Source organism: Pelophylax lessonae (assembly GCF_965119305.1).
Source record: "Pelophylax lessonae genome assembly, chromosome: 2".
In the NCBI taxonomy this organism is placed as follows: Eukaryota; Metazoa; Chordata; class Amphibia; order Anura; family Ranidae; genus Pelophylax; species Pelophylax lessonae.
In genome coordinates, this window is record NC_138769.1 from 306,170,389 (window position 1) to 306,183,656 (window position 13,268).

A 13,268-nucleotide genomic window follows, 5' to 3' on the forward strand; every position below is an offset into this window, starting at 1 on the left:
CCATAGTAAACATTTTGCCATGGGGTCACCCGTGCAGGCTCACCCCTGAGCTGCTGCTCTGTGTGTCCAATCACAAATGGATCGAGGCAAGGCCCTATCCCCGCTCTCCCCTCATTGGCTCACTGGCTTTGATTGACAGCAGGGGGAGGCAATAGCTTCTACTGTTGTCTTGGGCAATGAGGAAGGAGAGACCCAAGAAAGTTGCTGCTCTTGTGCACATTGTTGGATCGACATGTAAGTATTAGGGGCCCTGGGGGATATGCTGCACACGGAAGGTTTTTTACCTTCTGAAAAAAAAGCCTTGATCCTTTACAACCACTTTAACTGAACAAGCTGAAGTTAGAAGCTGATTGGCTACAATGCACATTTGCTCCAGATTTTGCACTCTTCAGTTTTAGTAAATCAACCCCACTGTGTGTTTCTATTGATGCACGCAGTGTAAGGAGACACTACTATAGTCCCTGTATGCAAGGGTGGCTCCATAGGATGCTGTGGGAGAAAAGGAGCCCCTTGACACAGGAAACCTGGGGCAGATTTCATGGCACCAGATAAAACTAGAACATAGGCAAGGATTAAATTGTTGAAGGGGCTGCATACTCAGTAAATGATTAAATCAACAGCTTAAAGTGCTTAAAAAACTGAGGGTTTAATATCACTTTTATATAAATATATTTCTTTTTTTTTTCTTTTTTTTAGTGGTGTTGACGGAATTGGGATTGCCTACCATCTACTGGGATGATGGATGTGATCTACTGGGATTGCAGCTTCCCTTTTTCTTTTTCCTTTTTTGTCCAGTGTCCTTCTGACTCCGTCCAGACAGATATTGTTTCAGAGGGGAATTGTGTGTGCCAGAGCAGTGTCAACCAAGATGGCTATTGGCACCAGTCTTATTGTTAGGCCGTCTGTTGGTTCTCGAGCTACCAGACAGCCGCCTCATTCATTTCTGGTGGATGTGACAAGTGATTCCCATACGTTGCTCCCCCATTGACTGATAGAGAAGAGAAGGGGGGACTTTGACCAAAAACCTCTGCAGACATGGAGTGCATGGAGCTAGGCAGGTTGGGCTCTGGGCTGGGAGAGTCTCCTGGGGGGTGGGACATGATGTCAGTGAAGCGCTGAGCCTCACTAGAAGGGTGATGTCCAGGTAAGGGGTGCTCCATTGAACCAAGTGGCGTGCCTGCTGGTCCGGAGGATGTTACAAAGGGCAAATCTACAGGGGTCTGAGCTTGTGATGAGGGAGGTCCTTGAGGAAAGAAGTCGTAGTTGCTCCCTGGCCCATAATACTCGCTCTGGTAGTCTGTCAAACAGAAAAGAACAGCAATTTACTCAACAATTCAAAAAAGAGCAACATAAAAACTTGTCTCACACTATAAAATCTCTGTATGATCTCCTGTAAGCTCATCCCACAAGTTACAATCTGATTTCATCGTTTCCTTAAGGGTACATTCACACCAGAGCTTAGTGCAGTTGCTCTAGAGCAGTGGTTCTCTACCAGGGTTTCTCCAGAGGTTGCTAGGGGTTCCTTGAGCAATGAATAATTTCTGGATCTCAGATAAGTTCCCCTGACACCATTGATCTTTTTAGCTATCTGGTAGAAGGTAATTCTTCCCAATGTCCACAAGAGTAAGGAACATTCATCCCCCTGACCATCACACTAATGTATCATGAGTTGTAAATATAGTCATTTTTAGAAGGGGTTCTCTGAGACCTGAAAATTATTTTAAGGGTTCCTCTGTGTTGAAAAGGTTGAGAAAGGCTGGTCTAGAGCAAAGAGCACAGTTTTTATATGCATTTTTGCATGGTCAGTAATGTGCATTTCACGTGTGTCTTTACGTGCATTTGTGATGCATTTTTCCTTAGCATGCATTTCCTTTTAGGTATTCCTTTCTTTCTTCTTTGGACTTTTATGTATGCTGCATTGCGGTGCATTTTCATGCATTTACATAAATTTGCACGTTTCTGTACATTTGCAGAGCAGGAAAAATTTTTTTTTTTTCACTGCACTGCACTGCAATAGTGAGAACAATGCCCATAGGATAACCTTGATTTTGGACTGTCCATGCGGTTAGAGGACAAAGATGCATCCCACTGCATCTGATGGGAATGGGCTCTACCATGCTGCTCATAAAAACTCATTGCAATGCTTTAAAAAATGCATTTAACCTGCATTTGTGTTGTGTATTGCTGCATTTTATGCTAACTGTAATGGGGTTTCTTCTGTTGTAAATGGACAGGTTGGAAAGAATCAAAATACAAACTCTTTATTTTTTGTATCTTTACTTTCAGTTGCATTATATTTACATGCATTTGTGATCATTAAATTAAAATGCAGACAGGTTTCATTTTAATGCGACGCACTGCAATGAACATGTACTCAACATTGTGGCGTGAGCGAGGCACACAGAAAAACACTATATTCTATGTGCCCTTGCAGTGGCCTGCATTAATCCGGTGCAGAAAAACGCAGGTCACTGCATATGGTGTGAACAAGCCCTTAGCCCTAAAAGCCAAGTACACATGGGCGGCATTAGCCGCAGGGCCGCTGATAGGGGGGGACCACCAGTCCTCCTGTAGGGGGCCCAGGCACAGAGGGGGGCCCAACAGCACAGAGGATAGATGTGGTCGGGCAGAGGGGCAATTACAGAAGGAAGCCCTGTGCAGCTCCCTGCAGCAGCTGAAAGCCAGTTTCTTCCCCTCTTGCCAGCTTTCAGCTACTGCAGGGAGAGACACAGACACAGGGCATTGTTCCTGTAATTGCTTCTCCGACACTGATCCCACTTTCTGTTCTGCTTGCTTCTGATCCCCCCTCCCGCAGCACTGCAGGCTTCCCTGTTCTGTAGAAAAAATAACAAATTGTAAAAAAAAAAAAAAAAAATTAAACATTATAATAAATAATTCTAAAAAAATTGTAAAATAAAATAATTTTAAACATTTTTAAAATTTTTAAAAAAAAGTATATATATTTTTTTAAAATGTAAAAAACAATCAAGGGCTAATTAACACAAGTTCTCTGTTATGTTTGTGTCCACTAATGATTTTAGTGTATATTTAGTTAAAAATATATTTGAGGGGGGGGGGGGGGGCCTGTCAGGTAGGCTGTACGGGGCCCCGTGATTTCTAACAACAGCCTTGATTGGCCGGTTCAATAGAAACCGACATTCGGCAGCTGGTCCGACAGAAGCTGGCCATTCAATTGGCTTCTGTTGAAGGGTCATGACCAAAAAAGGTCCACCAACCGCCTCCCAACAGCTTCTGTCGCTGCCAATGGCTGAGAGCGCTGACCGGAGTGTTCTGGCGGAGGGGCCACCCTCCTGTCAAAACTCAATAGAACAGCAGGGGAGATCAACTGTACTAACATCGGATTAGTAAAGTGGTTTCGACCCTGGGTTGAAGCTGAGCTGGGTTGAATGAAAAAAAAAAACTAGTGTGTACAAGGCTTTATGATTATGTAGTGCAAGAGCCTGTCTGATTAGATAAAGATTGATTGGAAAGCTTAGGTAAGTCCTTATGGTATATCGTTTTAGTAAATCTAAAGTTGATTGGATGAAGATTGTACAGTCAGAATGCAATATGTATGGTAACCCTAAAATTACCAAAATGCATGTCATATGACAGTGATGGCAAACCTTGGCACCCCAGATGTTTTGGAACTACATTTCCCATGATACTCATGCACTCTGTAGTGTAGTTGAGCATCATGGGAAATGTAGTTCCAAAACATCTGGGGTGCCAAGGTTCGCCATCACTGTCATATGAGGACAAGGCTAATAATAATAATATACAATCATTCAGACCCTTGCAATACATAGGAGATGGTAGATCTAAAGGAGATTACATCAGATTGTATAATGTATGATCAAATGTACAATGAGATCGATCAACAACAAAACAGCATTTCTTCTCAAATGAGAGGTAATATCCTATAATAAGAGTTGTTTTCCAAAGAGAAAATGCTATGAGAATAAAACAATATTGAACAAACTTTAACTAAATATAAATACTTCTTCCTTAGGCTCCGTTCACATGTCAGCGTATGGATCGCGGACAGAACCGCCGCGGTTCCGCCCGGGATCCGGAGATTATTGCAAATCGCGGGACGCCTGTGATTTGCAATAGCCCCCCAAACGCTGAGCGATGTTCCCGCGATTTCCGCCTGCCGAATCGCGGTAACATTGCGCAAAAAAAAATCGCGGGACGCATTACGCCCAAAAAAGTGCAAGAGCTTCTTTGGAGCGTATTGCGTCCCGCGATTTTTTTGGGGGGGCTATTGCAAATCAACGGGCAACGCACAGGCGTCCCGCCATTTGCAATAATCTCCGGATCGCGGGCGGTTCTGCCTGCGATCCATACGCTGACATGTGAACGGAGCCTTATTGTTCTTATGCAAAGTTTTTTTTTTTTTTTTTTTTTTTTTTTTAATTATTGCAAAGTGTAATCACCATAGGTAATCTAACACAATTCTCTTTGTGTTGATAGATGTGTAATTTTTAGGTAATGCACCACACAATACAAAAAGTCTACATATGAGTTTCTCTGTCCTCTATATTATTATCTCAGTCACTGAACACAATGGGGTTGATTTACTAAAGGCAAAAAGACTGTGCACATTGCAAACAGCAGTTGCACTCTGCAAGAGCAGTTGCTACAGAGCTTAGTAAATGAGCAGAAGCTTTGCTGACTTCTATCATCCAATCATGTGCAAGCAAAAATGCTGTTTTTTTTTTTTTTTTAATTTTCAAAAAGCAGTTTTTTCTTCCTTGCATGTGATTGGATATTCTTTGCAAAGTGAAGTTTTACCTCATTTACTAAGCTCTGGAGCAACTGCACTTGCAGAGTCCAACTGCACGTTCCAAAGTGCACAGTCTAATGGCCTTTAGTAAATCAACCCCAATATCTCAACACTAGACTTCCTGTGTATCTGAACCCAAGGACAAAAACCAATAGTATTGCAGCTTACTGATTCTTTTAGGCTCCATTCACATCTGAGGCTACGTTCACATGTAGGCGTTTTGGGATGTTTTAGGATCAGCTCAAAAAACGCCCAACAAGACAAATCCTATTCATTTCAATGGCCCCTGTTCACATCTGAGCGTTCCGACGCTTGAGCGAAACGTCAGACGCTCCAAAAAGTACAAGAGCTTCTTTTGTGCGTCATGCATCCCGCGATTCTGTTTGCGCGATGTTACCGCGATTCGGCAGGCGGAAATCGCAGCAACATCGCATAGCTTTTGGGGTGCCATTGCAAATCACGGTCATCACACAGGCGTCCCGCCATTTGCAATGATTACCGGATCGCGGACAGAATCGCGGTTATTCTGCCTGTGATCCGCTGCGCCCACATGATAACGTAGCCTCAATGCAAATGCTGGAAAGGCGATATAGAGGGTTTTACCTGTAAAACGCTTGTAAAAACGCTTATCAAAATGCCTATAAAAACGCCTGAAAAAGGCCTGGAAAACGCCTATAAAATAGCAACTCCTAGATAAGCGTAGCCTCAGTGTATCATTTTCAGGCTTTTTTTGGGCGTTTTTTTCAGGCGTTTTTGCAGGTGTTTGGAGGCAGGCATTGACATCTAACAAAAACGCTTGTAATCTGCCAAAAAATAAGCTCATGTGCTTTTTTGAGCTTCAGGCGTTTTGCTTTAGGCGACAAAACACTCATATGTGAACAGAGGCCATTGAAATGAATGGGATTTTGCTTGTTGGGCGTTTTGAGACTTCAGAGATGAGCGTTTTACAAGCTGAAAAAACGCTCAGATGTGAACAGGGCGGCTGCATTCCTTTTCTTTTCACTGCTGTTTTCTTTTATTTTAACCTGACAATTCTGCCATTAAATCACTTCTATGTACTATGATGATAAGGGTAGTGTGCAGTTGTCACCCTTGTACAGGGAGTGTGTAAGGACAAACACCTTCCTCTTTTCTCCATAACAGGGGGAGGTGTTTTGTAGTCCATGGAAATAGCAAGGAACAATGTTAACTGATAACAGTCCAGAGTAAGACTACTTGATGTTATTTATTAACTCACAACCCTGGCTGGAAGAACAGAACTATTTTTTTTTCTCTTGTGGATATAATAAAATGCTTTCTATTTAATATTTTAATTTATATTTTCATATTTTACATTTATTTCTTCTAATAAACAGACCAAAGGGGAGCAAATAAGATAAATGTATTATAAACAAAAGTTTCCATACACTTTTCACACATTTTGCTACATTTCTATGATCATGGCTTCTTAATAGCCAATACTAGCCGAAAATCTTAACAAAAAGCCCCATCAGTAACAAAGTAATATTTGGAATAATTTCTGAAAGGAGGTATAGTATAGTAGAGACTTTCTATCTGCCGACACCGCTTATGTACAAATGACACATGGATTACTCATCTACCCAACTGCCAGTTAAATATTAACAGTCTTTTCATGCATCGGAATACAGTGTGCATTCCTGCTTATGGCAGCGCTATAAATCCAGGGCCGATGTACTGAGATATTCACTTCTTATTAGACAGATCAGTCACTCACTGCTCAACCGAAAAATACTCAGCGAATAACAACCTTTCTTATTTTATGAATATTTTCCTGATTTTATTCTCTTAGTTTACATTAGAGTATTGTTCAGACTCTGCGAGCTGTTTCATTTTATTATCTGTGGCTAATATGGAAAACTCAAATTACACCCATACACAGTTTAGATTTGTATGGAGCGATTGCAGGCGATGCTTCTTGAAAACTGGAATTTACAGCTAAAAATTCCCTAATGTGCAATCTGCATTTCAGAAATATATCATTCATGGTGGACAATTCTATGGGATAGAAGGAGGTAGGAAAATGAGAGAATCCTAATTTTTATGTTAAAAAAAAAAAAAAAAAATGTAAATTAAAAAAAAAAAATATATATATATATATATATATATATATATATATATATATATATATATATATATATATATACACACACACACACACATATATATATATATATATACATATATATATATATATATATATATATATATATATATATATATATATACACACATACATATATATATATATATATATATATATATATATATATATATATATAATTATAAATATTATTAGATTATCCAATCATGTGTGAAACTGAAGTGAGTAAACACAGAAAAAACACATAGATAGATCCTCTATATGCACTGGGCTTAAAAAAAAAAAAAAGCCAGTCACCTTGGCAGAAAAAGACACAGAGCATTTTTGTACACATGTGGGGGATTTAGGAGAGTATAGCGTTTTTTTTTTTTTTCTGCCAGAAAGCTCCAATCAAAAACCAGAAAAACCAGAAAGCTCCATGCACACTGCGCTTAAAAGAACCCCAGTTCCCTTAGCATAAAAAAGGGTCATGTAGAACGTTTTCCTTTACATAGTTCAGGCGAGTTTAGGAGAGTTTTGCGTTTTTTCTGCAAGAAAGCTCCAATCAGAAACGCAAACCCAAGTGACCATGCCGGCCATACATGGTGCAAATTTATTTCATCCAACCACAGACTGCAGGAAAACAATTTGCACAATTTCCCCATTAACACAGACAGTGTTGACAGGGGAATCAGCAATTGTCTTCTCCCATCAGCAGGGGCAGGCTGGGAAAGCCGTTCCCGCTGGGAGGAGACAGCCACTAGCGATAATCGCAAGAGAATCCAGCAGGCTGGTTGTACCCAAGTTGATCGATCCATAAACTTGGTGCATTCAGCCTCCCGTTACCGAATTGAATCTCGCCCAGTTCCTGCTGATTCGAATCATGTATGTAGGGCAGCCATCAAAAAATGTGGGGCCCCTTACACATCTTTACATAGTTACATAGTTTGTGAGGTTGAAAAAAGACATCAGTCCATCCAGTTTAACCTATGATGTGTGTGTGTGTTTGCTGCTAACTGTACATTGTATACCCCTGTATGTTGTGGTTTTTAAGGTGACCATTTAATAGTTTTTTGAAGCTATCAATGCTCCCTGCTGATACCACTGCTTGTGGAAGAGAATTCCACATCCTTACTGCTCTGACAGTAAAGAACCCCTTACATATTTTGAGGTTAAACCGTTTTCCCTCTAATTTTAAGTGAGTGGCCACGTGTCTTATTGTATTCCCTTTCTCTGAATAGTTTGTTCCCTATGCTAGGGTCGCCAGTACAGTATTTGTACATTGATATCATATCCCCTCTCAAGCGTCTCTTCTCCAGAGAGAATAAGTTCAGTGCTTGTAGTCTTTCCTCATAGCTGACGTCCTCCATTCCCCTAATTATTTTTGTTGCCCTTCTCTTTCTCCAGTTCCAGCACATCCTTCCCGAGGACTGGTGCCCAGAACTGGACAGCATACTCCAGATGTGGCCGGACCAGAGTCTTGTAGAGTGGGAGAATAATCTCTTTATTTCTGGAGTGAATCCCCTTTTTTATACAACCCAGTATTCTGTTGGCTTTGCTTGCAGCAGCTTGGCATTGCATGCCACTGCCAAGCCTGTTGTCCACCAGTACCCCCAGGTCCTTTTCCATCTTAGATTCACCCAAAGGTTCCCCCCCCCCCCTAGTGTGTAGCTTGCTTTCCTGTTTCTGACGCCCAAGTGCATTATTTTACATTTTTCAACATTAAACCTCATCTGCCATGTGGTTGCCCACCCCAAGCCCAGCCCCCAACATTCCCCAGGGCCTACCCACTGCCCATCACAGAACAGGCCCACATCCAGCAACATTGTCAATCAATTTTCAATTTACTATTGTGATGTCTAACAACTTGTCACCAGACCAGTCTACAGTGAGCATTAACCACTTGCCGACTGCCTAACGACGCTAGCCTGTGAGGATCTAGGGAGCAAGCGCGCGCCGCTGGAGGCACGCTCCTGCTCGGTCACAGACCCCCCCCCCCCGCGCGAGTGACCGGCGGACCCGATGTCTGCCGGTCACTCGCGATCATCGGTTACAGAGGGAGAAAGGCAGGCGGCTAATGTAAACAAAGCCGCCTGTCAGTCTCCCCTGTGTAAAAGCACAGATCACTCGGTCCTGCTATGTAGGACCGTTGATCTGTGCTGTTACACCACTAGACACAGCTAATCACATTAAGAAACACGCCCCTAGGGACACACATAACCCCTCCCTCTCAAATAAAGTTAACCCCTTCACTGCCAGTGTCATTTTTACAGTAACAGTGCATATGTATAGCACTGATTACTGCAGTAATGTCACTGGTAACCCCAAAAGTGTCAAAAATGTCAGTCAAGGGTCTGATCTGTCCGCCGCAATGTCACAGTCCCACAAAAAAAATCGCAGATGGCCGCCAATCCTTGTTAAAAAAAAAAAACAATAAAAATGACAAAAATCTTTCCCTTAGTTAGTAAACGCAATAACTTTTGTGCAAACCAATCAAAATACGCTTTTTGAGATTTTTTTTTACCAAACATATGTAGCAGAAAACAAATTGGCCTAAAATGTTAAAAAATTTTGATTTTTACATTTTGGGGGGGGGGGGGGGGTGGAATTTCATATAAAAAAATGTGAAAAATATTTTTATTTTTGCAAAATTGACGCTCTTTTTTTGTTTATAGCGCGTGATCAAAAAATTGCACAGGTGATCAAATACCACCAAAAGAAAGCTCTGTTTGTGGGAAAAAAAGGACGTCAGATTCGTTTAGGTACAGCGTCACTCGACCGCGCAATTGTCCGTTAAAATCACGCAGTGCTGAATCGCAAAATAGGCCCTGGTCAGGAAGGGGGTAAAATCTTCCGGGGCTTAAGTGGTTAAGCAAGCTACACACGGCGCAGTGCTTCCACGCGGCTAGCCTGCGACTGACATGGCACTGAAACCAGCATCCGGTCTGCAGGAAGAGGCAGAGTGCAGATGAAATCTTGATATCGTTGGTTGGGCCCCCTACATGTGTATGGGCTGCCCCCCCCCCCCCCCCCCGATGGTGGGCCTGCATATATAGCAAGCCAAAACAACATGATTGTATAAGTTTCTTTAGATCTACCATCAAATATTGATTTGACACACATAGGTTGTAAAGGATAAATCTAAAGAAGATTGCCTAGTGTATGACCAGCTTTATTAATCCCTATAGCAATCCCTGGATTGAATGCTATGGACAACACAAACACCTTCCTGCTGTTATTTTAAAAGTAGCCCAAATACTTTGCCAACATGCACCGGTACCTATTTCTAGTAGTTCTGAGAAGCAGAAATCCCACAGTTTCTACTGAGCTGAAGGACATTTAATCCCAATAACAAACATGTAATATACAGCATATTGCACCTTATGGGGTGATTTACTAGAAACTCGAGAGTGCAAAATCTGGTTCAGCTCTGTATAGAAACCAACCGCTTTTTTGTCAAAACTTAATTGAACAAGCTGAAGTTAGAATCTGATTGGCTACCATGCACAGGTGCACCAGATTTCGCTCTCTCTAGTTTTAGTAAATCAACCCCAATGTGTCTGTTTTTTTTTTTAATTAGTTTGGTGTATTTTTGATGCTTACTATGTACTGTCTCAATGGTTACTATACTTGTTAATGTGCTGAAAACTTTAATAAAGTATATATTAAAAAAAAGTAAAAAATTAGATTGGATTATAATCTAGAAAATATGGAGCAGTGCACTCTCCAATTTTAATAAATCAAATCCATAAGGTGCAATATATCCAATTTTTTTTTTTTTGCAAGTAGAAAAATCATCCTGTTGATCCTGCCAGAAATCATGTGTCCTGGCAACCTTCTATGCACTGAATGGAAAAATCAAACAGTGTTATCAGCTCTTTCAGTTCTCTTCTGTGGACTACAGAACACCCTATTTTCCCTTCCTTTTTTTATGGAGATAAAGAGATTCAGAGGTGTTCTGTAGTCCAATGCAGGAGATCAGCCTGACGTGACAAGGTTGCTACTCCACAGATACAGTATGGTGAGTAAGCTTTATCACTAGTAGACAGGAGGTGTGTTACTAATGCAGCCACCACATCTAAGGAGTGGTAAGATGCAATATATTCCATGTTCTTCTTGGGTTTAGATACACTTTACTATGACTGCCATTGTTGAGTTGTGCTTCCTACAATGCTAGTTGCCTGGCTGTTATGTTAGATCAGGGGCTTTCATACTTGATGCCCCCAAAGCATACAATCTTCTTTAGATCTACCATCAACTCTGTAGTACAAAGGCCCGCTTGATTTGATACAAACTGAATAAGTTGTATAGGTGTGTCCTCAAAATACACAGTTTTGGTAAATCTAAAAAAGAATGTACAATCAGATTGTATAGTGTATGGCTACCTTTATTGTTTCTTATAGCACCAATCATAGAACTGGCTCTCTAAAATGCTGGAGAAAGATATCTGCACTTTGATTGTATGCCATGGACAATACAAATACCTTCCTTTTTATAAAGTAGCTTTGTGAACATGCACCAGTATATATTTCCAGTTCTGCTGAAACGCGTATCACACATCTCTTTGCCAGAGCCAACACTGCACTAGTCTGCACGGTGAAACGCTGCATCTTACCCTGCAGGCTAGTGCGAACGTAGCCTTGCGCAGGATCTTTCATGCCAGAGAAACAATGCCTATATGCTTAATAAAATTCATTTGACCAAGTGCCTGTAGGCTAATGACTTTTGCGTGTACACATGCGTGCACATGTTCAGGCATGTAGGTGTGTAAAATCTACAGATTTGTATGACCCTGGACACAGCTGTGTCCTACCTTTTTTTTTTTGGACACAACTAGACACATTTCTGTTTGTAGCCGCAGCTCTCTCTATGGCCCCATTCCTACAGTGCTGCCTTTAGATGCGTACAAAACTACTTGCTGTATGCATCTAAATGCAGCATTTTAGACACCCATGTAAATGAGTTTATGGTTGCAAGGAATGGTACGGGGTCAAGCTTAGGCCTCATTCACACAGCTGTAAAAATAATGCATTTGCAAGCATTTTTTAATTATGAATCTGAATGCCGCTGCATTGTTTTCAACTTAGACATTTATGCAAGTGTGTAAACATGCACTGCGTTTAGATCTGTAACACAAAATCCAAAAATCGACACCTACGAATGTTGGCTTTACGCACTTACATGTATAATCTCATATATACACGTTTGCAAGCTAAAAAAAGTAGGTCTAAACAAAGGGGGGGGGGATGTGAATTATCACTATGTATGCACATTATGATCCATGGCTCAAAATCCAAAAATCTGTATGGGCAGCACAGAAGCTAAGTGGTTATAACGTCCGCCTAGCAGCACTAGGCAGGGCTGCTGTTAGAAATCACAGGGCCCCATACAGCCTACCTAGCAGCCTCCCCGAATATATCAAGACAATATTTTCACTAAAAATACACTAAAATCATTATTAGCGGACACCAACATAACAGTGAACTTGTGTGAATTAGCACTTTTTAATTGTTTTTTTACATTTAAAAAAAATTATAATTTATTTTAAAAATGTTAAAAATATTTACAATTTACAATTATTTTATTTTATAATTTTTTTTAATTAATCTATTACAATATTTAATTGTTAATTTTACAATTTACTATTTTTTTTTTTTACAGGACAGGGAAGCCTGCAGGGGGGCGCACAGGGAAAGGGGGACACACGGGGAGAAGGGGGATCGAAGCAGGCAAAACAGGGAGGGGGGATCGGTGTCAGAGAAGCAATTACAGGAAGGATGCCCTGTGTCTGTGCCCCTCCCTGCAGTAGCTGAAAGCTGGCAAGAGTGGCTTTCAGCTGCTGCAGTGAGCCGCACAGGGCTTCCTTCTATAATTGCCCCTCTGCCCAACCACACGGATTCCCCGTGCTGTTGGGGCCCCCCTGTGTGCCCAGGCCCCCTACAGTAGGACTGGTGGTCCCCCACTATCCATGGCCCTGGCACTAGGGTCATTGGTTTCTATTCCAAACATGCATGCCCTGTGCCTGTGTGGGATTCCCCCAGGTACTCCAGTTTCATCCCACATTCCAAAAGACATGCTGGTAGGTTAATTGAATTCTGTCTACATTGGCCCTAATATGTGTATGTATGAATGTGGGTTAGGGACCTTAGATTGTAAGCTCTTTGAGCACAGGGACTGATGCAAGCAAACAATATATATGTAAAGCGCTGCCTAAATTGACGGTGCTATATAAGTATCTGTAATAAAAAATAAATAATAATCTGACGACTAGGTCTCCAATCACACGTAACAAAATACATATTGAAATGTATTTACATAGGTACATAGTTAGTCTGGATGAAAAAAGACACAAGTCCATCTAGTTCAACTAATAAAAGG

At 41.2% G+C, this 13,268-nt stretch overlaps 1 protein-coding gene across 1 annotated transcript in view; it reads right to left on the bottom strand.

The window, feature by feature from the left end:
* Positions 1 to 296: 296 nt before the first annotated feature.
* Positions 297 to 13,268, bottom strand: part of LHX1 (LIM homeobox 1) — a 28,007-nt gene continuing 15,035 nt past the window's right edge. Inside the window, exon 5 of the mRNA XM_082247320.1 lies at positions 297 to 1,297. Coding sequence (XP_082103446.1) covers positions 918 to 1,297 — 380 coding nt within the window. The 3' untranslated portion in view covers positions 297 to 917. The remainder of the gene's footprint in view (positions 1,298 to 13,268) is intronic.